This window comes from Chlamydomonas reinhardtii, chromosome 3, assembly GCF_000002595.2.
Source record: "Chlamydomonas reinhardtii strain CC-503 cw92 mt+ chromosome 3, whole genome shotgun sequence".
Classification (NCBI taxonomy): Eukaryota; Viridiplantae; Chlorophyta; class Chlorophyceae; order Chlamydomonadales; family Chlamydomonadaceae; genus Chlamydomonas; species Chlamydomonas reinhardtii.
Window position 1 is genome coordinate 5,753,356 of NC_057006.1, and position 23,314 is coordinate 5,776,669.

General features: G+C 64.7%; 6 protein-coding genes across 6 annotated transcripts; 3 read left to right on the forward strand and 3 right to left on the reverse strand.

The window, feature by feature from the left end:
- The first annotated feature begins 50 nt into the window (after positions 1 to 50).
- CHLRE_03g188400v5 (uncharacterized protein) lies at positions 51 to 5,179 on the forward strand. The gene is made up of 11 exons (XM_043061147.1): positions 51 to 630; positions 824 to 999; positions 1,111 to 1,335; positions 1,506 to 1,591; positions 1,772 to 1,985; positions 2,128 to 2,279; positions 2,423 to 2,667; positions 2,869 to 3,100; positions 3,320 to 3,415; positions 3,556 to 3,710; positions 3,944 to 5,179. Exons 1-11 carry the CDS (start codon positions 449 to 451, stop codon positions 4,041 to 4,043), a joined length of 1,863 nt encoding a protein of 620 aa, XP_042926276.1. The 5' UTR covers positions 51 to 448; the 3' UTR covers positions 4,044 to 5,179.
- Positions 5,180 to 5,197: 18 nt separating this feature from the next.
- CHLRE_03g188450v5 (uncharacterized protein) lies at positions 5,198 to 7,969 on the reverse strand. The gene is made up of 6 exons (XM_001691968.2): positions 7,688 to 7,969; positions 7,463 to 7,578; positions 7,128 to 7,245; positions 6,510 to 6,594; positions 5,955 to 6,079; positions 5,198 to 5,795 (listed from the first exon to the last, which is right to left on the reverse strand). Exons 1-6 carry the CDS (start codon positions 7,766 to 7,768, stop codon positions 5,622 to 5,624), a joined length of 699 nt encoding a protein of 232 aa, XP_001692020.1. The 5' UTR covers positions 7,769 to 7,969; the 3' UTR covers positions 5,198 to 5,621.
- A 91-nt stretch (positions 7,970 to 8,060) lies between these two features.
- Positions 8,061 to 10,852, forward strand: CHLRE_03g188500v5 (uncharacterized protein). The gene is made up of 6 exons (XM_001691805.2): positions 8,061 to 8,301; positions 8,451 to 8,643; positions 8,875 to 9,030; positions 9,269 to 9,358; positions 9,709 to 9,822; positions 9,971 to 10,852. Exons 2-6 carry the CDS (start codon positions 8,533 to 8,535, stop codon positions 10,097 to 10,099), a joined length of 600 nt encoding a protein of 199 aa, XP_001691857.1. The 5' UTR covers positions 8,061 to 8,301; positions 8,451 to 8,532; the 3' UTR covers positions 10,100 to 10,852.
- Positions 10,853 to 10,854: 2 nt separating this feature from the next.
- CHLRE_03g188550v5 (uncharacterized protein) lies at positions 10,855 to 16,930 on the reverse strand. The gene is made up of 10 exons (XM_043061148.1): positions 16,409 to 16,930; positions 15,842 to 16,029; positions 14,863 to 15,330; positions 14,343 to 14,520; positions 14,017 to 14,110; positions 13,064 to 13,601; positions 12,614 to 12,787; positions 12,191 to 12,294; positions 11,489 to 11,891; positions 10,855 to 11,141 (listed from the first exon to the last, which is right to left on the reverse strand). Exons 1-10 carry the CDS (start codon positions 16,821 to 16,823, stop codon positions 10,962 to 10,964), a joined length of 2,742 nt encoding a protein of 913 aa, XP_042926277.1. The 5' UTR covers positions 16,824 to 16,930; the 3' UTR covers positions 10,855 to 10,961.
- Positions 16,931 to 17,110: 180 nt separating this feature from the next.
- On the forward strand, positions 17,111 to 20,222 carry CHLRE_03g188600v5 (uncharacterized protein). The gene is made up of 6 exons (XM_043061149.1): positions 17,111 to 17,967; positions 18,172 to 18,423; positions 18,579 to 18,612; positions 18,803 to 19,315; positions 19,591 to 19,774; positions 19,976 to 20,222. The coding sequence occupies exons 1-6, from the start codon at positions 17,211 to 17,213 to the stop codon at positions 20,153 to 20,155; spliced, it is 1,920 nt and encodes a 639-aa protein (XP_042926278.1). The 5' UTR covers positions 17,111 to 17,210; the 3' UTR covers positions 20,156 to 20,222.
- A 15-nt stretch (positions 20,223 to 20,237) lies between these two features.
- Positions 20,238 to 23,305, reverse strand: CHLRE_03g188650v5 (uncharacterized protein). Its single transcript, XM_043061150.1, has 5 exons — positions 22,950 to 23,305; positions 22,395 to 22,580; positions 22,127 to 22,179; positions 21,872 to 21,977; positions 20,238 to 21,513 (listed from the first exon to the last, which is right to left on the reverse strand). Exons 1-5 carry the CDS (start codon positions 23,170 to 23,172, stop codon positions 21,401 to 21,403), a joined length of 681 nt encoding a protein of 226 aa, XP_042926279.1. The 5' UTR covers positions 23,173 to 23,305; the 3' UTR covers positions 20,238 to 21,400.
- Between the last annotated feature and the right edge of the window lie 9 nt (positions 23,306 to 23,314).

Consider the following 23,314-nt stretch of genomic DNA (forward strand, 5'->3'; position numbering starts at 1 on the left):
AATCCCGTAAATTATTTTAGACTGTCTCCGCTTGCGCGCATTCTGTTTCAAGTAACCAAACACATTGCCGCAACTGGTAGGAAGGCCTCGAATGCGTTTCGGCGCGTCCAGCCGCTCCCAACTTACGAACCACGATGGGCAGCGAAGCCAGCTAGTTTATAACGTATACGAGGAACAGCGCGCCCATATAACCCGCAATTAGCTTTACAGCCATGTATTCCGTAGTTCCGTAGGCCCAGCAACCGTTGCTTCTGAGAGAAGGCCTGCTTCACGTTCACACACGCTCCGTAAGCTTGTTCAAATATTTCAAGCGGTCGGCGAGTAGCTTGCCACCACAAACGCAACATCCACACAGCTCGCTTCTGCTGCTCAGCGCTCGCAGCGTTCCGTTGAAGCGTGGCGACTGACCACCCCCATTCGTGCCTAGGGTAGTGCCAACAGTAATAGTATGGCCGACGACCATAAATTGGAGAGCATGCCGCACGCTATCCATATCACACATAACAAGGTCGGCGCGGAGCCAAGGTCAGGCGCCGTCCCGCACCCCGACCCGGCGCATCTATCGAAGCCCAGCCAGCCATGGCAGCCCTACGAGTGCGCCTATACTGAGACAACCGTTCCACTGGCGAGGTAAGCTTAGCGGATGTGCGGGCTATGCGGGCCGCAGCCCGAGCGGCTGCCTTTTAAGTTTGTTGGGACGGACTGGCCGAGCGAGTCCCAGGTACCTGCACCACTAACTGTTACCTCACGCTGTTACCTCCTCCAAACACTCCAACACCTGCCATCTCCCGGCTGATTGTCTGTTCTGCTTAACCGAATTCAGGGCGATGCCCTTCAAGTTCTACAAGTGGCGCTGGATGGCGCTCAACCCCTTCCACCGCCGCATTGGCGTGTTCCCGCTGGTCGGGCCCGTCACGTGGGGCGAGCTCATCGTGCTGCTGGCGGCGCTGGCCGCGGCGGCCGGCTGGGCGGCGGGGCAGTGGGGACAGGTCAGCTCAGGTACGCGCAACGCTGCTTGTGTGAGGCATTCATGTACCTGATCAAGTCTCGATCCTCAGCTGCTCAGCCGCTCACCTGCATCCTGCGGTGTTTTTCCTGCTCCCCCTGAAGGCAACGTGGCGGTAATGTTCCTCATCATCGCCTATGTGCTGGCCACCCGCAACAATGCCGTCACCTTCCTGCTGGGGCTGTCGCATGAGCGGGCCATCGCCTGGCACGGCATGGCGGCGGCGGCGGCGGTGGGGCTGGCGCTGTACCACGGACTCATTGAGCAGCTGAGCTGGGGCGGGAACGAGGACGCTGAGGAGGATGACCTCGGATCGTACTTCGTGACTGGTGAGCGCAGATCGATCCCGGCAGGGCTTGATTGTGCCTGCGGTATAGCGCGGGCGTTCGCCTACAGCCTGCGCGACCGCAACCACCATTTCACACCGCCCTGGCGCCAGGCGGCACCACTTAGCCCCGCCCTGCTGACAATGCCGCTCTCCCCGCCGTGCACCGTGCAGGCTGGATCGGCTTTGGGCTGATGGCGGCGCTGGTGGGGACCTCTGCCAGCCGCGTCCTGCGGCAGTACCTTTGGAACACGTGGCAGGTGGGGGCGGACGGAGCGGGGACTGCCGCCTGCTCGAATGGGCGCAATGGGACTGCGAAAAGCTGTGACAGACTGTGCTGGTGTGGCGGATGCCAACATTCCACATTTCTATTACCGCGGTCGCAGCAAGCTGTGCAAATGTAATGCTTGCTGAACGTCCGGCCCTGCTGGTGTCCGCAGATGCTGCACTGGGTGCTGTTGATCGCCGTGTTCGTGGTGGTGACCATCCACAGCGCCGCCGCCGTGCTCATCGGCGCCGGCGTGTGGGCCTTCGACCTGTTGCTGCGCTGGGTCTACCAGGCCGGCCTTCAGAACCCGCACATGGTGGAGATCGTGGCACTGCCGTCCGACGTGGTGCGTGTGTCGTGGGACCCCGCCGACTTCAGCTACGCGGGTAAGTGCCGGCGGCAGCGGCCCCTTGCGCTTCCACGCCGCAGTATGAGCCGGGCATCGGTATACGGTATCCACCAGAAGTTCACACATCGGCATAACGCCACGTGACGTTCACATAATGCTGTTCCTTTCCGGCGTCACAGGTGGGCAGTACGTGTTTATCAATATCCCCGGCATATCCTGGATGGAGTTCCACCCCTTCAGTCTCAGCAGCGCCCCCGGCGAGAACCGCGTGCACCTGCACGTGCGCGTGCTGGGCGACTGGACGCGGCGCCTGCACACCCTTGCCAGCAAGGTGGGTCAAGCCCGCGCGCGCGTGCCTCGTTGCCCCGGTGATGGTGGCGCTCTTACACTACAGTGGGGCACACCAGGTCCACACGCTCGTGTCAGTGCCGCTGACCCACATCAACCTCCTGCTCCGCTTCCCCGCCGGCGCAGGACGTGACTCCCGGCCAACCCAAAATGGTCAAGGCATTCATTGAGGGCCCCTTCGGCTCACCCGCCATTGATCTGTACGGCGAGCGCTTTAAGGCCTTCCTGCTGATCAGCGGCGGCATTGGCGTGACGCCCGTGCAGTCGTTCTTCAACCACCTCATGGCGCAGCGCACGCGCGGCCGGCCCGTGCGCCTGGCGCACCTGGTGTGGAGCGTGCGCGACAGGGCGCTCGTCACAAGTGTGCTGGGGTGAGTGCGCTGGAAACCGCGGCCGCTACAACCTCGCCTTGACGCCCCCGCCGCAACACCTCCCGGACACTGATCCCGCCTTCAGTCCGCTCCAGCCTTTCGGGTCCTCGACCTTTGCTTGCCGCATTAGGCCGCCTTCCAGCATCGGTGCGCCACCCAGCTGACCCTTGCCTGCTGCTGCCCTTCTGCCTGTCCCCGCAGCTACGACGACGTGTACGCCTCCGAGCACCTGCCCGCCAGCCTGCCGCTGTCCTTCCAGCCCGACCTCATCTCGCCCAACCAGTACGCAGACGGCCGCAACATCGGCCCGCAGCCTGACACGCCCTACGCGCCGCCCACCCCCGCCGGCGGCCAGGTGCCCATGACGCCGCTGGCGCAGTACTCGACCATGAAGAAGAGCGACATGGCGCACGCCACCTCCACCACCGCCCTGGTAGGATAGGGCCGGTGCCGTGGGGGGGGGTGACGGGGCTGGGGTGCCGTGGGGGGTATGGCGGGCCGGGGGTGCAGTCAGCGGCGCTCTGCGGGTGCAGGTGCAGGGAGAGGGCTGGATGCTGCACAGCTGCCGAGGTTGTGCCCTGCAATTAATCAGAGAGGAGGCAGTCCACCTCACTCGCACCGAACTCCCCGGTGTGCAAACGCGGAACCCCAGGTCGACATGGAGCGCGGCATTGGCACCAGCAGCAACGGCGGCGCTGCTGCGTCAGGCGCGGGTGACTTCATTGCGACCGAGTTCTACCTGACACAGGTGAGCGTCTTTCGGGCAGGCTGACGGGCAAGTGCAGAGTTGGTATACGGTTATCCCGTGTATGCGTGGGTTTGTCTGTGTCAGGTCCAGTTTGGTTTACACCTTGGTTTCCTGCCCTGTCTTGCAAGCTACGCGTACAGGCGCGCACGGAGGCCGCTTCTGCCAAGGCCAACATCCGGCCGGAGCTGCAGCCGGCGCTGCGCATGGGCCGCCCCGACCTGCCCAAGCTGTTTGAGGAGACGGCCAAGCGCGCCGAGTTCCTGCAGCTCAAGGACGTGGCTGTCTACGTGTGCGGGTCAGTGCGCAGGCGGATGTGCGGGTTGTGCGGCGCGCGCACTGGCTCTTCCTTGCGTCTGATGGGAAAGCGACTCTTGCTGTTACCGGCACCTTGCTTGGGCCTTGCTATGTGGCAAGCCGAATGCATTAGTGCGGGTGCTGTCACAAGATGCGATGTACAGTATCGTGCTCGGGTGCTGTGCGGCTGGTGCTGACTCGCCGCCCTGTGTGGTGTGGTGTGCTGCGACGCAGGCCGTCGGTCATGGTGGCTGAGGCGGAGAAGCTGGCGGCGGCCAATTCCACATGGAGCGGCGTCACGTTCCACGTGCACTCGGAGGTGTTCCAGTTCTAATCCCCCCAGGTTCTAAATGCCTCCGGTGCCAGATGCCTCTGGTGGATGCAGCACGCACCTCTCCAGGATTGCGCCGACTGCATGAGGGTCGTGCAGGACAGCAGGTTTCTCTCGAGAGGAGCAGGGGTGTGCATGGGCACTTGGGAAGGGCAGTGCTGCAGCTGGGGCTGCTGAAGAAATGCTTTCACATTGCCACGAGGAAGCAAGCACCTTCCCGGTCACACCCAGTAGGGAGGTACATCTGGAGGTACATGTTGCTCCTGCCAAGGGATAGCCTGCCAATGGAATACTATCACCACTGAAAGGTATCCAAATTCTGGAGCATTGCTTGACGGGCAAGGGGCAACGACCGGAATCATGTGCATTGGCCATTGCGCATGTGGTTTGGGATGCTACACTTTGCTGGAATCAAGAGGGCGGGGAGAGCGTGTGATACATTCGCTTCCATTCTGAGAGGCATGTTGGAAGTAGGGCGGATCAGCCTTGCCAGACGACTAGGAATGTGTAGGGATGGAGTGAGTCACGCGCGCACGCGGTCAAGACAATGGTAGGGTGCAGGCTGCCATTCATATCATATTCGCCCGTTGGTTGATGCTTTACGCTCGTGAGCAACAACATTTGTTTGGATACGCATTGTCTGGTGTGTGAGGGGTGTGGTGTGTGAGGGGTCGATGCATATCTCATGACGCATTTGCAGATGGCATCAAGCACATACTTGGGGTTAGTAAGCGCATCAAGTGTGCAGTGAGTAGAGTTCCCGTGCTTTCAATCTACATAGTACTTGCCAACTTAGCATTGGTTTACCATGCGTTCTCCTGCTCTGGAGGACCATGCACGTTTTGTGTGGCCATAGCTGTGTTCAGCTTTAAGCGTCCCGTTGAAGGTGAACGTGGTCACGACTTAAGTTGATGCATGGGCATTGGCCTGGCCGTTGCGCCCTAGCGCAATAGTCTAGCGCGTGTATGATATCCCTGCTGTGGGACAGACGCTCTTGGTTATAGCTGGACCGGACGCTTGCCTTTAAACGAAGGCACGCAGCATCCAGAGGCGTGGATGTTGTATACAGTAACGCAATACCGTACACAATGGCTGGCCTGTAAACCCCGCTGTAATTTGCGCTGTAAACGTCTTGACCAGTCTGCCGCACGTCTGGTACCTCAGAACATTTTTGCATTCCATGAACGAGCACTGCATACGATACTGCCGATACAGTGCAATAAGTCAGTCTTCGAATGCACACCCTGGTTCATCCGTCACTCCGGCCGCACCCTCTTCCTCATCGCAATTACGCACGGCATGGGTATTTACGTCGCCAATTTCCGCACGCGCCGCATGCAATTACGGTACCGTAGCTGACACGTCCACCACCACTGCAGCCACTGCTCAAGCTGCCGCCCCACCGGGCCCCAGCCGCCACCCTGAGCCGACGTCCTCATTTCGGCGGCCCAACGCCCGCCTATGCCCACTTCTAACGTCCACACCAGGTCTACAATACGTGCGCCACCGCTGCTACTGCTGCTGCTGCCGCTCCTGTCCTAGTGCCGCTGCTGCGTGCTGCTGCTGCCACCACCGGCACCACTACAGCTGCTGCGCGGCCTGCGCCGCCGCCGAGGGCCCGGGCGCTCCTGGCGTGATCTTGGGCATGAGCTGGAAGTGCATGTTGACGCACTCCTGGAAGTCCTGCTGCACCAGGTCCGGCCGCTGGCAGCTGCTCAGCAGCAGCTCGCGCAGGAAGGACGCGATGGCGCCCGCCTGAGGGCCGTGACAGGAAGAGGAGGAGGCGGGCGCGGAAAGGGGGACCGAGGCGACTTACAAGGCCGCGGGAGCATGCCCGAAAGCGAAAAGTGCCTAGCCTAGGCATCTGTTCTGAGCATGCTGTGTGGCCCACTAGCCCAAGGCGCTCCCTCGCACCTGCAACGCGCGCTCCAGCTCCGGCATTTCCCGCAGCGCCTCGAAGTTGACCTCGAAGGGGTTGGCTGGCGGCGGGAACATGTTGAGGTTGACCAGCTCCTCTAGGATGTGCCAGATGCGCAGGCCTGCGAGGACCAGGCGGAGGGCATAGCCATTCATGCGAACGGTATGTATCAAAGATGGAAGTGCGGGGGATGCCTGGCGTTGTTCGCACCATTCCCACAAAGACTAAGACTAGGGGAGCCAGAGGCTTGTGTGCAGTCGGCCACGTCGTTAGGAGACCGTTGTGGCACACGGCGGGCCGCTACCACACAAGCGCTGGGGCGGCCCTGAAGGCGTTCTGCGCAGCACACCGTGACGCGTCCGCCTGGGCCCCTCAGGTTCTGAGCGCAGGTTGCAGGCCAGGCCATTCTCGCGCGCTTGCTCCACCGACCCCACCACCTGCATCTCACTTGGAGGCGATGCTCGGGCCGACCCCCTGGCCGCACGACCCCGAGCCCCCGCCGGTCTGATTCGGTGCCTATTCACCCCCTGGCCTGCATGCGCGATGCTCACCCATGGTCTTCCAGTTTTTGGTTGTGGGCAGGTCCAGTGGCGCGTCAATGTCGTCGCTGGCCCGCCCTCGAGACACTGAACGCAGCTGCGAGGTGCCAACAGAGGGTGCCGCAGCAGCAGACAGCAATGGGTTTGGCAATGCTCAGCGCTGGCAAGTCAAGCCGTGGGAGCGGCAAGCATCTTGTTATTTGGCCAGGTTCACGCAGCCGCGCAGCCGGCGCGCACACACGCGTTCGCCTTGTGGCCCCTTTCACACGCTCGCCCCGTTACAGCCCATCGTTCACTAGTGTGGCCACTGCTGGTCGCCCCTGACCGCAGGGCGCGGCTAACGTACTGCAACTGCAGCGCCGGGCCGTGCTGCTAGGGAGCACCCACGAGCCTCAGACCCCAAACCCATGGATCCCCGCCCCGTGCCCAGCCCCACCCAGCCAACGCATGTCGCTGGGAAGCAAGGCCCCTTTGACCTTCACAGCCGCCATGCCTGCATCCCATGCCACTGCCCGCGCGGCTCCGCCGCAATCCGCCTCACGCGGCCGGCCCGCCTGTCCTGACAGCGACTTCGCCGCAGCGCCACCCAGGCCTCGCAGCCAGCCCCCAAAAGCGCGCACGGCGACTCACCCAGACGTAGGGCCAGTTGTATTTGGCATAGGCGCCGATGAGGAACACGGTCACGTCGGGGTTGTGGATGTCCAGCTCGTGGCTGGCGGGGCTGGCGGGCGGCAGCGCATTGCCGTTGCTGTGTATTGACACGCGGCACGTTCGGTGGAGGGGCAGGGGAAAGGGAGCGTGAGTGCTGAGCACGGGTGTAGAAGCCAGGGCCCCTGCGGCATGCAGATGGCAACGCAGCTGCTCCAGCACATAGCAGGACTGCAGGTTTCTCTGGCCGCGCTCCTCCCACCCGGTGCACGGACGTGCAGCTAGACGAGCTCGTGGCATCCCTTCGCGCCACCTACCCCGCGTTGATTGCCCGGAAGTTCGGCAGCGTCCGCGGGGACACTTGTGACCCCGTGAAGATGGTGACCACTAGCTCCTCTCGCCCCTTGAGGTACAGGTGGAAGTGGCTGAAGCACTGTCACACGCAAAGACCGGTGGGGCCACAGCCCCACAGGTGGTGTCAGTCGTGTGTTTTGGCCCCGTGTGTAACCCATTCAAGAGGCCCCAATTCAAGTCAAGCTTGCCTTTAGACACCCTATCCGCAAGCAGTCCTTGTAGAACTGGTCCAGCGGCCCTTTGTTGGCTCCCGCAGCTTGTGCTGCCATTGCAAAGGCTGATGGCGTGTCCGGGGCTGTGACGAGCTACTTGCGCTGGATCCAGGTCAAGTTAACCGAGTAACCATTTAGATGCGGCGAGGCGGACTCTAAACGAGTGTCTCAAGAACCAAAACGGGCGGGACTGTTCCGTGCAAGTCAAAATAGGATAGCAAATAGGCTTAATGCTGCGAATAATGTGCAATATTACAGTTTGGTCTCCTCAGGGAGCTGCAACTGCAAGAATGGACCAGCGTCGGAATGAGGACTACCAGTTCCTTCTCGTATAATGCCCGTCGCTACTCTGCATTACCTCTTGCAACAAGCTAAATACACGCATCGCTCGGGAACTCCTACGTTGGACACCATTTGCTTGTCTGATAGAGCATTCCTAGTATCTGTTAACTAGTAAGCTGCAGCTGGCACAGACATTGCAAACCAAGGAAGCTTATAAAGCATCGCTGAGACCAGCGAGACGAAGGATATAGTATTAGGGCGGACTAGGTCTCGACCAGCTGCACACAGCTCCTCGCTCTCCTTGCACGGTGAGCCGCGTGCGCGCTTCCGCATGCTTCGTGATGAGTTACAGCGTGTCTGGAGCCTTTGTAGCGGGCGGACGTCAGGCTCGAGGGCTCGCACGAGACCAACGGGCGCTCCTGCACCTGCCGGCACCCCTGCCTTCGCCACGCTGCAGGTCCGGACCCCGCGCTTCACACACACCCAGCGCAGCCGCCGCTTGCCTCTCCCTCCATCCCTCTCGTCGCTAGTACTTCATCATGGGTGGCGAGAAGCTGCTTGACCAGATCTTCAACCTAAAGTTCACCGCCAAGCAGCTTGCACGCTCGGCAGTGAAATGCGAGAAAGAGGAGAAGGCAGAGAAGTTGAAGGTGGGGGTTTGTGGGCGCGCTGGGACAGCAGGCTTGGCCGGGGCAGCGGCGAAGTGGTGGTTTGCTGGTCTCTCCATGCCATGCCACGGGTGCGGGGGCAACAGGGGGAGCGGGGGTTGCACTCCGGACGGCATGGTATCACCAGGGGCAAGGGCTGCTGCATGCAACGGTCGGCCACTTCCTCATCTGCACCCAAACACGGGCCCACCCCGATACTTCCCACCTCTGCAGGTGAAGAAGGCCATCGAGAAGGGCAACATGGAGGGCGCCAAGATCTACGCCCAGAACGCCATCCGCAAGAAGAACGAGCAGCTCAACTACATGAAGCTGGCCAGCCGGCTGGACGCCACAGTCAGCAGGCTGGAGACGCAGGCCAAGATGCAGATGGTGGGTTGGGCGGTGGTGGTGGGTGGGAAGGGTACGGGGGAGGGGGAGGAGTCTGAGGCGCCCTCGTGAAGTTCTGAAGGGTGAAGTGGGGACTGTGAGGCAGGGCTCAGCGTCCGACGTACATCATAGGAGCTGGTAGGGCGGTAGATATCGCCACCGGATCCTCGGCTGGTAAACTGTCCCGCATCAACCCCATCATACTGCTGTCACGCGTGCCGTACTCTCCTCCCACCCGCAGGTCCAGAAGAACATGGCGGGTATAGTCAAGAGCCTGGAGAAGGCCATGGCCTCAAACAACCTGGAGACCATCGCAAACACCATGACGCAGGTGTGCGGGTGTGGAGGGGCAGGGCGACAGGGCAGGGCAGGGCGGCAGCGGCTGCAGGCGTCGAGGAGCAGGCCAGGAGGGGCAGGGCGCCACACATGGAGGTGGCCGGGAGGGCAGGCTGCGGCTGCGGTAGGGTTCGGGGAATGGGCTTGAGGAACTTTTTCGTACTGCAGCGTCGCAAACATACCGGTACTGTATACCACGGCCCCTGACTGGAGTTGTCACTGTTGCACCTGTAAAGAACGCATGCATCATAGTCATCCTTCCTCACCAGTGAACCAATCCCTGACTTTCCCCGCCTTTCCTGCCTGCCTCCTCCCCTCCGCGCCCTCCCTGCTCCCGCCCTGCAGTTTGAGAAGCAGTTTGAGAACCTGGACCTGCAGACGCAGGTGGTGGACGACGTGATGGGCGCGCAGGCCTCGCTGTCCACACCCGAGGACGAGGTGTCGGCGCTGGTGGCGCAGGTGGGCGGCTGGGGGACGGGGGGACGGGGTCCGCGGCACGACTGGATGGTGCCAGCATCACAATACCTGGTCTTCTGTGCGTTCTGGACACTCATGTACTCCCCCCTTGTGGTGCTTGATGCTGGTGTTGCCTCCTGCTGCGCTGCAGGTGGCTGAGGAGCACGGCCTGGAGCTGGCGGTGGGCATGCCCCACGCCGCCGCCGGCACCGCCCGCCCCGCCGCCGCCAAGGCCGAGGACGACCTCACCGCGCGCCTGGCGGAGCTGCGCGGCCGGTAGAGCGGCGGCGGCGGCGGCGGCGAGGCGTGGGTGCGCATTGTGCTAGAGCGGGGCGCTGACGGCTGTGTGTCAGAAAGCATGAAGCAGCGTTTCGCGCTATGGAAGGGATACCGTGGTCGCGTGCCGCAGTTGTGAAGGCATTGCTGCGGCCGCGCGTGTACGTTTGGCTGTGGCAGGGGTAAGGAGCAATGAATGAGAGCGAAGAAGCATGTGGGCGTGTGTGTGTCCCAAGATGCAAGACGGCTGTGTGGTCAAAGGTGCAGGTGTGTGGGCCCGTGCTGTGCGGGTTGCTGGTGCTGTCGTGGAGCCGTGGAGTTGCCGATGTAGGGGACCCGCAGGATGAGGCATGTGCGTACTGATGTGTCCAGGACTGCTCTGAACGGCATTTTGAATGTTGGTATTGACCGGAAACATGTTCCTCGGAGCGCGGTTCACACAGCAACAAAGCCTTTTGACACACTCCTGTACACTGTCATGCAGCATCATAGTTCTCCTGTCCATTCCTGTATTTGTACACGGCCAAGCAAACCGGCCTGTCCATCAATGCGCCACCTGCCAAGTGCCAACGTCGGTGCCACACTGCCTCTGAATATCAACGCGCAATCACCGAGCACCCCAGGCTGTGGTGTAGGGCAGAGCCCGTGCCACTGCCCATGTGCGGATGCCCGTGCGTTGATTGGCTTGCGAACCGGCCTACCGTCAAGGCCGGCACAGCTGATAACCAACGAGCATCACAAATGACCACACATGACAACAACCCACATACTCCAAACTCAACCCCACCACCACAACGATAGCGCACAACCGCACACACTACGTGTTCGCGCCCAACGCTGTTCTTACACATCACAAACACACGCGCTCACGCCGACACCTTCCGCGCCGCCCGCTTCATCTTCTTGCGCCTGTCCGCCTCCGCCGCCGCCGACTGCTCGCGCTTGCGGCGCTTGCGGTCGGCTGCGCTGCCGCTGCTGCCCACCAGCGTGGGCGTCTCGGTGAGGCAGAAGGCGTGGGCCACGTGACCCAGATGCAGGTTGCGCACCTGGGAGGGGAGGTGGGGAGGGCGGGACGGGGGTTGAGGAATGGGTTGGGTCGCGACAAACACGTGCTGGGCGGTGCGCGAGTACGGTAGCTAACGGTGGCCGGGCACGGCAGGAGCTTGAGCGGGCCGCAGCCGCAACCCCGACCCTAGGGTTGCACACACGGCAGAGCACTGCCCCACGCGTCCACCCGTGCCATTCAAGCTCACAAACTCCCCCACACGCTCCTGCTCCTTTGCCCCGTCCCCCGCGCTTTGTACTCACAACGCGCACCACCCCACCCACCGGAACCCAAACCCAACCTTAATCCACATCCCAATAATCATGAGTAGTCATGAATGTAACCCACCGCGAACACGCGCTTGAGGTCGCCGCTGTGTGTGGCGTAAGCGCGCACGTAGCTGCGGAACGCATCCGACGCCAGCTGCGCCGCATGCGGGTCGCGCGCCACCGCCGCCGACATCTGCCGGTGCAGCTGCGCCGCCAGCTGCCGCGCCGCGCCGGCGCTGCCCAGCCCCTCCGCCGCCGCCGCCATCTTCTTACTCATCTTGCCGCCGCCACCTCCGCCGCCGCCGTCCGCGTCGAAGGAGGGCGTGGGCATGAACCGTGCCAGGCCGTCCCAGCCCAAGGCCTCCAACATGACCCCGCGGGATCGCAGCAGGTTGACGTACGGCACCTCGTGCGGCATGAGGATCATCACGGCCTCGCCGGCGGCGCCCATGCGCGCAGAGCGGCCCACGCGGTGCACGTACCTGCGCGGGGCGGGGCGGAGAGGAGCGGGGCCGCATACGTGTGTGACCGAGCGTGATTGAAGGTTTGAGAGCGCTAGGGGCGGAAAGCGTGTGTGTGTGTGTGTGTTAAAACGAAACGAAAGCGCGAAGCGTGTGTGTGTGTGTGTGTGTGTGTGTGTGTGTGTGTGTGTGTGTGTGTGTGTGTGTGTGTACGAGCAAGTGGTGGGTTGAGAGTCTCAGTGGTAGGTACATCTGCTAACACACCTCACACCCCACACCCCGCACAGTACACCTCCTCACACACACACGGCGCGACTTACTCTGCGGGGGCTCCTGGCACGTCGTACTGGATGATGGTGGTGACGTTGGGGAAGTCCAGGCCACGTGCCGCCACGTCCGTACACAACAGCACACCGTCACCCTCCTGCGCGGGTGGGACCGCGGGAGCGCGAGCGATGACACACACACACACACACACACACAACACACACACACATTAATACAATAGCATGTATCTGCACGATGCTGAGCTGTTGAGTCCTGACTTGCTATTCGAGACCGCTGCTACGGCGTCCCATTTCATACGATATGGGCTGAAATTACTTACTTACACACAAACACACACACACACACACACACACACACACACACACACACACACACACACACACACACACACACACACACACACACACACACACACACACACACATTTCCCTTGTGCTTTCCTGACGCGCACGCACCTTTGAGAAGCCCGCAAACGTCTCTGTGCGCTGGCTCTGCGGCATGTCGCCGTGCAGTTTGAACAGCCTGCAGGTGCGCGGCAGTAGCGGCCCGCCTGCCACCGCCTCCCACAGGTCGGCCAGAAGGTGGTGGTGGAACTCCACGCCGTCGCAGGAGGACACAAACACCACAATCTGCGAGCGAGCGAGCGAGCGTGTGTATGTGTGTTGGGGTGTGTGTGTGTGTGTGTGTGACATTCATGATTAGCAAGGAAATGGTAGACGGGGAATAGGCATAGCCGTCCAGGGGAGGAGTTGCCGCGACGAGCAGCGTGGTGGTGAAGCGCAGTTTGTAGGCCTGACACCAGGACTCAGCGAAAGCGTCACAGACGCCATCATGGCGCTAGCGCCAGCGTCAGTGCCGCCGCCCCCGCCCCCGCCCGCCGCTCCAGCCGCTCCCTTACCCCTCACCTTGGTTCCCCCCGGCCGCCGCCGCGCGGTGCGGCTCTTGAGCAGCGCCGCCAGCGCACTCAGCCGCTCCTTGGCCGGCACCTCCAGCCACGTCTGCCGCAGCGACGCCGGCAGGCTGTAGCTCACGCCCTCGCCCTCGCCGCCGGCTGTAGCACCGCTGCCGCCGGGGCCGCTGCCCACATCCGCACCGCCGATAAGCTGCGGACCCGATTTGGTCTGCTTGACGTCGAAGCCCACGACCGCGGGGTCCCGCAGCGCCAGCTCCGCCAACGCGCCCAGCTGCTTGTGGAGCGTGGCGCTCACGAGCACCGTGCGGCGCTGAGAGGCGGCGGCGGCGGCGGCGGCGGCGACCGCGCCGGCGGAGCCGGGCCCGGGCCCGGCGGCGGCGGCCGCCTGCCTGCGGCGGCTCTTCTCCTCCGCGACGAAGTCAAAGTCGCCTTCGGCGTCCTGCGCGTCGTCGGCGTGGTCGTTGACGGCGGCGTGGGCGGCGGCGGCGGCTCCGCCGGCGGCCTCTGCTTCCATGCCTGCAGCGGAGCGCCTGCGGCAGCGAGGGTGGGTGCGGAGGTTGGGGCGATGGTGCGATGGTGTCGGGGTGATGCTTCTGTCCGGTTCGCAGGGGCAGGCACGCAGGTGGGAAACACAATACCTGCTTCGCTAGATCCCCCGCGTGCATGCGCGCATATCGCACCACGCACCTCTGCCCCCTCCCCCCTCGGCGCTCCGTGGGCTGGTTCTGGGGCTTAGGGTCTTAGGGTCTTAGGGTTGTAAACTACCCCCCCTACTGTCGAGTGCCACTCCGTTGTCAGAGCATAGGCCACGCTCCCCTCCTCGCTCTTTTGCATTGGGTTCGGTTTGCTTTGGGCTGGTGCCCCCCCTCCCCCCCTCGGCTCCCTCCCCCTCCCTCCCCCTCCCTCCCTCACCCCCTCCCCCCCTCCCTCCCTCCCGCCACCCACTTGTTGAGCAGCTCGGTGATCTGGCGCAGCTTGGCCTCAAAGCCCAGGTCCAGCAGTCGATCCGCCTCGTCAAGAACCAGCCAGCGCAGCTCGGCTGCGCATGTGTGCGCGTGGGGTGGGTTGTGGGGTGGCAGCGGGGTCTTGCCTGAGTGCTGAATGCTCAACCCCAAAACAACCCGTCCTTTACTCACTCATCCGTCCTTCATGGATGGCTCCCCCCCCCTCCCCTGCCCCCCGCACTCGGGATTCCATGCTGGGATTGGTCCCAGTACCCCCCCCCCCCCGCTTCCCCGCCCCGCCCCGCCCCCCTCCTGCTCGCCACGCACTTGTCCGGAAGCTGGCGGTGTGCTCCAGGTGGTCCAGCAGCCGCCCCGGCGAGGCGGCCAACAGCGACACGCCCTTGCGCAGCCGCGCCTTCTCGTGCGCGCGGTTCTCGCCGCCGATGAGCAGGCCCGACACCAGCCAGTGGTAGCGCTTGAGGATGGCGTTGGCCACGTCGGCAACCTGGTGGGTGGGTGGGTGGGTGGGGTGGGTGAGGGGGGTGGGTGGGTGGTGGTGGTGGTGGTGGTGGGGCGGGAGGGCGGCAGGAGGGGTAGGTTGGCACGTAGGTGCGTGTTTGTGTGGTTGTGGGTGTGGAGAACGCAGGGGCAGGGGCAGAGGCGGTGCGACGTGGCGTTCAGAGCCGCATGCCCACACCTGCGTCCAATCCCCGGCACGCCTACACCCAGCCTCCCCCCATGACACACCCACCCCCAACCCCCTTTGCATTGGGTTTGGTTTAGTTTGGGCTGGTATCTACAGCCCCCCTCCACACACACAGACACACAGACACACGCGCGCGCCCACCTGAATGCTGAGCTCGCGGGTGGGAGCCAGGATGATTGCGTAGGTGCCCTCGCCACGGCTGATGCGCGGCTGCTGCGCCTGCAGGTCGTTGATGATGGGCAGCAGGTAGCACAGCGTCTTGCCGCTGCCCGTCTGCGCCTTCACCAGCGCGTCCCGCCCAGACAGCAGCACCGGCAGCACCAGCTTCTGGATGGGCGTGGGCGCTGCGAAGCCAAGCGACTCCAGTTGGCCACTCAGCGACGCAGCCAGGCCCAGGCCCTGCCAGCTGGCGTCGGCGTCGGCGGCGCCGCCGGCGGCCGCCGCCGCGGCGGCGGCGGGGTTGGCGGCGGCGTGGGTGGCGGTGCCGGGCGTGAAATTGCCGCGGCCCGTGGCTTTGATGGCGGGCTTGGCGGGGCCGCCGGCGCCGTCGGTGCGGCGGCGCTTGCGGCCGCCGTCGTCATCGTCAAAGTCCACCACACCCTCTGGCTCCTGCGTGTGTATGGGCGTGGGCGTGGGCGTGGGCGTGGGCGTGGGCGTGGGCGTGGGCGTGGGCGTGGGCGTGGGCGTGGGCGTGGGCCTGTGCTTGGCAGTCAGTGCACGGCCATATGCCCAGACCGCACCCTCAGCAGCAGCCGCAGATGAGGTCGGGACGCTCCGACAGTCCAAGCCCACAGCGCAGAATGCCGCGGTCCCGTCGCGCCCTGCGAGAGCCTCCGGCCTGCGAGCCCCCAGCCCGCGGTTCCGCTTCCCAGCCATCCCCAGTTCCGCCACCGCGCCTTCCTCCACCCCAACAAACAGCCCTGTCATCCCCACAACCCCCACACCCCGCACCCCACACCTCACACCCCGTCATCCCCACACCCCACACCCCACACCCCGCACCCCGTCATCCCCACACCCCACACCCCACACCCCGTCATCCCCACACCCCACACCCCGCACCCCACACCCCGTCATCCCCACACCCCGCACCCTGCACCCCCGCACCCTGCGCACCCACCTCCGCCGGCGCCCGGCGCTTGCCTCCTCCCGCGCCCGCGCCCGCCGCTCCCTCCGCCTCCGCCTGCAGCGCCCGCTCCCGCGCCGCCACCAGCCCCAGCACCTCCGCCAGGTCGTCCTGCTCCTCCGCCGGCGCCTCGGAGCGCAGCAGCTCGTCGGGGTCGTCCGGGTCCATGGCGCGGCCGCCGGCTGGCGGGGGGGGGCGGAAAGGGATGGAGGGAGATTGGAAGGTTAAGACGTTGGGAACAGGATACAAGCAGGGGGGGGGTCAGGTGACAGCAAGTGAGGGATAAGGGAGGGGGCAGAAGGGAGTATGGGTGAGGACGGGAGCGGGAGGGGGTAGGAGGGAGGGGCAAGAGGGTGGGGGAAGAGAGGGAAGGAGGTAGGAACGGCGCAGGAGGGGTGCCGGCGTGCTTTGCGCCGGTCAGCAACCGCCGCGGTCCTGGGGCCTGGGGCCCCCGAGGCATTGACTGCACGCGGCACTGACCACGTTGCCGCGCTGCTCGCCACGGCCATGCAGGACAGCACGAGAACCCGCCCCCACAGCCACACGCGCGACGCCACGCACCTCGCATTTTGAATCGATCCTTGCCGGGCTGTTGCCGCTGCCGCCCACCACCGCCTGCTCCGCCTCCGCCACCAGCGCCCCCGCCTGACGGCCTGCCTGCCTGCCACGCGCCGCCGTCCTGCCGCCCCGCGCCTCCCCCTCCATTCCGCTGCTGCCCCTGGCCTCCACTGCCGCTATCGCCACGTGCGCCCGACGAGCCGTCCCGGCCGAAAGCCTTGCCATTACGCTGCTGCTGTTGCTGGCCGCCGTGCGCCCGGTTTCCATTCGCTGCATGTCCATTCCCACCGTTGGGCTTTCCAGCGCCAGCATTTCCTGGCTTGCCGCCGCCGTCCGCTTTCGCGGATGCGGGCGCCTTCTTCGGAACCGAAGGCGAGGGCTCCCAAGTATTAATTACGAAATCGTCACCGTCATCCATTATGTTGAATTTGCGAGAAACTGCTAGACTTAAGCAAAGTACCTAAAAGGCCATGTAGTTCTGTCTTTGCACGCTGCTGGGTCCGCGAGCGCGTGTGCTGCAGTAACGTTGTAATTGAAGTAACAGAAACCCAACGCACAAGACAGCGCAAAGTACCTGGTTGAAAATTTCGTGGATTGACGATTTGGCTTCCCCGATCGCCGCGAGCGCCGCCCTCCCCCTCCCCGGGCTGCACGCGACAAGTCATCTGTGCCCGAGGGCACATCCAACCCGTACAAAGCAACGGGAATCACAGCTGCACACTATTGAGCAGAACAAAAAAAGCGCGGCAAAGCGCAAGTCCTTCGTCCTCCGCGCCCAGGCACACACGCCCGGCGCGTACAGCTAATGATGGTTCCAACAACTACAGAAGCTCGCAGCGACGGCAACGGCGATGGCGACGGTGCCAGCGCGGGCGCGGAGGCACCGGGTGCTGCAGCCCCTGCAGATCCGCCAACCCAGCCTGCGGGCCTCGCCCCCCGGCCCGCGCTGCTGGCGGCCCGGCACGCCGCGGCGCCAGACACCGCCGCCGCGGCGCGGGTCGCCTCCGCCGCCCACGGCGGCGGCCGGGCGAGCTGGAGTGGCAGCGGCGGCAGTAGCGGGGGCGGCGCCATTGGCGTCAGTGGGATTGGCAGCGGCGGCCTCCGGCGGCGGTCGATGCAGCATATGGTCATGAGCGGTCAGCCACCTCCACCCCCACAACCACCGCCACAACCGCCACTGCCGGCGCCCACCCGCCAGGCGGCGGTGCTGCGTGTGTCGCTGCCAGGGGGCGCCGCAGCGGGTGGCGGCATCGCGGCGGGCGGCACGGCAGCGACACACGGTAGCTCTGGATTCTCCGGCTTCGGCCCGCCGGTGAACGCCAAGAGAGCCACACGCCTGGCCAGCATTGCCGGCGGCATCCACATCACCAACGGCAGCGACGGCGGTGCTGGAGCCGCTGGCGACGACGCCGATGCCACCACCACCACCGCAGAAGAAGCTGTGTCGCCTGGCTCGCCGGCTGCGCGCCTGCGCTGGCACCGGGCGGTGGCGGCGGTGGGTGCGGTGCGTTCGCTGCACGTGCAGGCCTCCACTCTGGTGGACCGAGCCGCGGAGCCGCAGGGTGAGCAGGGACATGGCCAAGTACACAGCAGTGCGCGTGCGGTGGTGGGACACGTTACGTTTACGGTAGTGGGTGCGGGAGTGGTGCGTCGTCCGGCGTCGGGGCAGGTACTAGGTAGGTGGGCAGGGAGTCAGGCACCTCCGCGTGACGTGACATGCCATTCGTCGCGCCCGCTCACACGCACGCTTGCATGCATGTGCACAGACCGGCTGTTTGCGGCGCTGAGTCTGACGCTGCAGCGGGCGGCCTGGGAGCGCCTGATGGCTAGCGGCGGCGGCGGTGGCGGCGCGGCCGGCATCGGCGCCAAAGGCGGCGTGGGAAGGTCTGCCACCAAAGGCGGCCGCAACAACACCAGCACCAGCACCAGCGCCGATCCGCACCGGCGCCTGCTGCACCACTACCTGGAGAAGAAGCGCGCGGGCACCTTCGCCAACGCCTGGGAGAGACTGGAGGCGGGTGCGTGCCGGCGTGTGCTCCTTGCGGGGGCGGGCGGGCGCCGGCTTTGCGGTTTTGCTGTCTTGCCTGCTTGTTTGCCTGCTTATTATTGGAAGGGTGCCTGAAAAGCGGGAGATGAATGTCACAGTGAGCCGCGCCTGTTTTGCTCCCGCCAGAGCTGGTGATCACCGGCACACACGTGTTCGACTGGTGAGTGGGGTGTGGACCGCTAGGCAGGCGTAGGAGGGGTGGGTGCGGGGCTGCGAGCGTGCGGGGCAGCGGCTCCGCCGAGCCGCGGGGAGTCCCCTGGCGCCACCGGCGGGTACCGGGTGCTGCTCGGTGCCGAGAACGACTACCCGCCACCCCCAAACCCAAACCCACGCCACCCACCCCGCCACAGGTGCACACCAGCCCGCATGGGTGAGCACTGGCCGCTGTTCACGTGCGCCTTCACCGCCGCCGCCGGCCTGCTGTTCGCCTTCATGGCCGGCAACTACCCCGCGGCGGCGGCCCTCGCGGCTGTAGCAGCCGCCGCGCAAGACGCCGCCGCTGCAGCTGCGGTTGCGGTTGCCAATGTCACTGCCATGCTCGCGCCGGCGGGTTCACAGCAGGCGAACACCGCAGGCAGCAGCGGCGTCTCCGGCGGCGGGTGGGCGCTGGGTCCCACAGCAGCATCCACCGCATTCGGCACCTCCGCAACCACAGCTACTGCGGCTACAGCTGCTGTTGCTGCTGCCGCTGAGGCGGCGGCGCGGCTGCTGCCGACGCGGCGCGCCGGCCCCGCCTTCCTGGCGGACGTGCTGCTGCGCGGCGGCAGCGCGGCCGCCACCTCGCTGCCCGAGTCCTACCTGCGCGCCTGGGGCGGCCGCTACGGCCCCGACCTCCACTACGGCGGCGTGTCACAGGCGTACAGGTGGGCAGCGGGCAATGGGTGCGGAGGGGGTGTGTGCGCGCGCTTGGTGCCGCGAGCACACGGCGGGCGCCACGTGCGGGCTGCTGCTGGGTATTGATTGAGCACGGAACAATAGTCTGGGACGTGCAGCGGCCGTTTTGTATGCACCCAGGCTCAAGCCCAATCACACCAACCAATTGCCGACACACAAATGTAGTACCTTGCTCCTGTCGCTGCTCCCGTGCTTCGCTTCGCTCGCCCGGCGCCACGCACGGCCGTTCAACACCTGCGTGCAGGTGGCTGACGGGTCCCGCTCTGCACGTGGACTTCCGGCACTGCGCCGCCAACCTGGCGCTGACGGCGGCGCTGGGGCTGGGGCTGGAGGTGCGCTACGGCGCGGCACGGGTGGCGGCGGTGTGGCTGGCGGCGGCGGTGGGCGGCGGCCTGCTCAGCGCGGCAGTGGAGTCGCCGTGCCGGGTGGTGGGTGCTCTCGCGTGTGTGCGGTGGAGTGTGCACGAACGTGCATGGAGCCTTCTCAGCCGAGCCCCAATCGCTGCCCCACTGAGCCCAAGCATACATCTGCATACCCTACAGCTTTATGCGCTGTCGGCGGTCATTGTTGTGCGGGCGTATTCACACACGTGTTTTGTCTCCTGGCTGCCGCCTCTGCGCGTCCCCCAGGTTGTGGGTGCCTCCGGCGGCGCCTTCGGACTGCTGGGGCTGTTCGCGGCGGACACGGCCCTGCACTGGCGGCGGCTGCGGCGGCCCATGCTGCGCTGCGCCCTGGTGGGGGTGCTGCTGGGGCTGCTGGTGTTCGCGCTGGCGGCGCAGCAGGTAGGCACGGGCCGGGCCTGTGTATAAGAGATGTGGTGCGTGTGGCATGTGGGGTGGCTGGGCGTGGCGCTGGCGCTGGTGCTGGGACTCCGTGGGGGCGGCAGGCGTATGTCAGGCGTGTTTACACAGGGGGCTTGAGGTTGGTGGCCCGGGGGCCTCTGAAGGTCGGCATTTGCCTTGCCAGGATGACGCCCCCACGATAATACGCGGAACAAGATCCTTCACACCAAGTGGGGCCCAGCACGACCGCGGGGTTCCGTACACCATGTCCGATTCCGACGGCCTAAGCCCGCCCCATGACCCTCTGTGCTCAAAACAAGCATGGCTCAATGAATGCGCTCTAACATACAAAAAAGTCCGCGCAAAGGGCTTGGTAAAACCATGAATGCATGATGCTTGCTTATAAGGATGGCCTTCACAGCTTGCCCGTCACACCAACTCGAACCACAACCCTCAACTGTCCTCACAACTTTCAACTGTCCTCGTCAACACCCTCCCCTCCTACCCCTCCTGCCCACCGCTCATCCCCACCCCCACCCGGCCCCGCCGCCCCGCAGCACACGGCGGTGTCGCACATGAGCCACCTGGGCGGCCTGGCCTGCGGGCTGCTGCCGGGGCTGCTGGCGCTGCCGCACCTGCCCTCACAGGCCTGGGAGGCGGCGCTGCCCGGCCTGGGGCTGATGGGGTTGGCAGCCTGGTTCGCGGTGCTGCCCGCCTACGTGTACGCGGTGAGACTGCCCGCGGCGGCGCCCGGCTGCCCGCCGCTGGAGCAGTGGGCGCCGGAGGGGCTGTAGTGCCCGGGAAGTGCCCGAGAGAGTCCTGCAGGCTCCGCGTAGCCGCTGACGCCAAGGAGGGCGCCAAGGCCTGCTAGCCGCGGCCTTGACTTTGTAACCCCTGTCCGTCTCCCGCTTCCCCACCTCCGTGCTTCGCCCTCCTCCAGCTTTTGCCGCGGCATGTTGCGCTTCCATGTTGCGCTTACACTCGCGCCAGCCCGTTCTCGCCAGCCAGTCCCCAGCCAGACCCCCCCTCGCCAGCCTGCAACTCCTGCTGCTGCCGGTCGTCAGCTCCAGGTCCTGCTGATGCCAACCTCCAGCACCTGGCTACGGCCTCCAGCTCCTGCTACTGCCGGCCTCCAGCTCCTGCTACTGCCGGCCTCCAGCTCCTGCTACTGCCGGCCTCCAGCTCCTGCTACTGCCGGCCTCCAGCTCCTGCTACCAAAAGACCCGTTTTGCCGGCTCCTGGCGCTGACGCCGCGCCCAAAAGCCCAGCAGCTCACTGCCCCTCCAGGCGCGCCGCCCTGTCCGCCATGTCCAGCACGAACAGGTTGCCCTTGTCGCCGCGGCTGATGCGCAGGTCCTCATCCAGGTAAGTCACAGCCAGCTCGCCTGCAGCAGCGGCAGGGGCAGCGTAGTTCATTCCAATCTCAATTAAGCGAGACCCCGGGGGGCGGCAGATGGGGCTGGGCCGGGCTGCAGTCACCATGCCCAGTAGGAAACATGAGAGGAGAGGGCAGGTGGGAAGGAGGCCGGGAGCCATGGGGAGACGAAGCGGACGGCGCGTGTGTGCGGCACGCGGCAAGTGTGTGTGTGTGTGTGTGTTAAAGAGCACAAGGAAAACATTACGCGCGCGCGCGCGTGTGTGTGTGTGTGCGTGTGTGTGTGTGTGTGTGTTAAAGAGCACAAGGAAAACATTACGCGTAGGACAGTCTGTGTGTGTATGTGTTCGCGCCTGCTTCCTCCTCACCCTTGGCCGCGGGCGGCGCGGTGATGTTGATGAGCTTGAACAGCGTGAAGGTCTTGAACTGCACCGTCACCTTGCTGGAGGTCAGCGGCGTCAGGTCCGCAGTCACCTGGCCAGTGAGCGCGCGTGTGTGTATGTGTGTGTCAGGGCGGGGTAACGAGGAAGGAGTCATTCCAGGCCCCTGCTCACGCGACCGGCCCAAACCCATCACGCCACACCGCGTCACATCACGTGGCGGTCATGCCCCACCGGACCCACCTGGTTATAGAAGGGGAAGCTCTCGTTGTTGCGCGCCTTGAGCCGCTCAGCGTCTGCACAAGCGGTGTCAACAATGCGACAGCAGGGCGAAACGGACACAGGGCGACAGCAGAGACCACGTTGACTGACGGCTTCAGTCCGGCAGCCAGGCTGCCTGGCACGCACGCGTTTTGAGCCTCAAAGCAACCCAAACCCAACACACACGCCCAACTATCTCAGGTGCCGCTCTTCCCGAACCCTCCCGCACCAACCAAATTACCAGACCCACCGATGGTCTGGTAGATGGGCCCCTGCGGCCGCAGGAAGGGCGGGCGGTTTGTCGCGAGGATGGAGGCCGAGGTGGTGTACAGCAGCCGCCACTTGCCGCTCAGCAGCTCGGGCGCGGCCAGCGGCTTGGCGGTGGGGTTCAGGTCCTCCAGCGTCGAGGCTAGCCGTTCCACGTCCGCCTTGTCGTCTGCAGGAAAAAGGGAGGGGAGGGAAGGGGGGACGGGGGCTTTGTGTGTGTGTGTGTGTGTGGGGGGGGGGGCAACAGGGCAGCTGACCCAGATGGACCGGCCGCGCCCGCGTGCGCTGCGAGTATTCTAGGGGTGTGGGCGCGATTAAGGGCTAATGAGAAGGCGTGGGTAGAAGGGAAGAGGTAATGGGGATGCATGGGCCAAGGGCGGCGGTGAAGGTGGAGGCAAGGGCATGGGCGCCGGGCACACCACACACAACGCCACGCAGTGCCCTGTCCACCCGCTCAGGGGTGTTGCATTTGGTCGGGACCGGGTAACTCCAACTTAAAGTCGTGATATGTGTTACCATGCCTGTATGCTATTCCTACCTGCTGTAGCAGAAGCGCCGCGGTCCAGCGTCGCAATGCGGTCTAGAAGCTCCTTCTTTGCCTCCGCGCGAGCCTCAGCCTTTGATGGCTTAGGCGGACCGGCTTTAAGGAATGGGAGCGAGATGCCGAAGAGTCCTGCATTCGCGAGAACGCGAGCGCGGGGCTGGGCGCTGGGATGGTTGCGCGTCGTCTGTGCGGACGGTGAACGCGCGACTTGTTGCATGGCTACAGGTAAGCTACTTCAACTAACAATTTTCAGCGTATCGCCTGAAGCGTTTCGTCAGGGCTTCAGTTAATTTGTTTAATACTGAGTATCCTGGGCTGCTTGCGACTTGTGAAGATGCGAAGAATAGTGAAAGCCTATC

Coding starts and splice junctions, on each gene's coding strand:
- CHLRE_03g188400v5 (XM_043061147.1), top strand. CDS start 449: ATGGCCGACGACCATAAATTGGAGAGCATGCCGCACGCTATCCATATC. Junction 1,000..1,110: donor GTGGGGACAGGTCAGCTCAG/GTACGCGCAACG, acceptor CTCCCCCTGAAG/GCAACGTGGCGGTAATGTTC. Junction 2,668..2,868: donor CTCGTCACAAGTGTGCTGGG/GTGAGTGCGCTG, acceptor CTGTCCCCGCAG/CTACGACGACGTGTACGCCT.
- CHLRE_03g188600v5 (XM_043061149.1), top strand. CDS start 17,211: ATGATGGTTCCAACAACTACAGAAGCTCGCAGCGACGGCAACGGCGAT. Junction 17,968..18,171: donor CCGAGCCGCGGAGCCGCAGG/GTGAGCAGGGAC, acceptor GCATGTGCACAG/ACCGGCTGTTTGCGGCGCTG. Junction 19,775..19,975: donor TGGAGTCGCCGTGCCGGGTG/GTGGGTGCTCTC, acceptor CGCGTCCCCCAG/GTTGTGGGTGCCTCCGGCGG.
- CHLRE_03g188650v5 (XM_043061150.1), bottom strand. CDS start 23,172: ATGCAACAAGTCGCGCGTTCACCGTCCGCACAGACGACGCGCAACCAT. Junction 22,581..22,949: donor CGGCGCTTCTGCTACAGCAG/GTAGGAATAGCA, acceptor TTTTTCCTGCAG/ACGACAAGGCGGACGTGGAA. Junction 22,180..22,394: donor GCCCATCTACCAGACCATCG/GTGGGTCTGGTA, acceptor CCGCTTGTGCAG/ACGCTGAGCGGCTCAAGGCG.
- CHLRE_03g188500v5 (XM_001691805.2), top strand. CDS start 8,533: ATGGGTGGCGAGAAGCTGCTTGACCAGATCTTCAACCTAAAGTTCACC. Junction 8,644..8,874: donor AGAAGGCAGAGAAGTTGAAG/GTGGGGGTTTGT, acceptor CCACCTCTGCAG/GTGAAGAAGGCCATCGAGAA. Junction 9,359..9,708: donor TCGCAAACACCATGACGCAG/GTGTGCGGGTGT, acceptor CCCGCCCTGCAG/TTTGAGAAGCAGTTTGAGAA.
- CHLRE_03g188450v5 (XM_001691968.2), bottom strand. CDS start 7,768: ATGGCAGCACAAGCTGCGGGAGCCAACAAAGGGCCGCTGGACCAGTTC. Junction 6,595..7,127: donor ACAACTGGCCCTACGTCTGG/GTGAGTCGCCGT, acceptor GGCACCTCGCAG/CTGCGTTCAGTGTCTCGAGG. Junction 5,796..5,954: donor AGCTGGAGCGCGCGTTGCAG/GTGCGAGGGAGC, acceptor CACGGCCCTCAG/GCGGGCGCCATCGCGTCCTT.
- CHLRE_03g188550v5 (XM_043061148.1), bottom strand. CDS start 16,823: ATGGATGACGGTGACGATTTCGTAATTAATACTTGGGAGCCCTCGCCT. Junction 14,521..14,862: donor CCCGCGAGCTCAGCATTCAG/GTGGGCGCGCGC, acceptor CCCACCCACCAG/GTTGCCGACGTGGCCAACGC. Junction 14,111..14,342: donor CACCGCCAGCTTCCGGACAA/GTGCGTGGCGAG, acceptor ACACATGCGCAG/CCGAGCTGCGCTGGCTGGTT.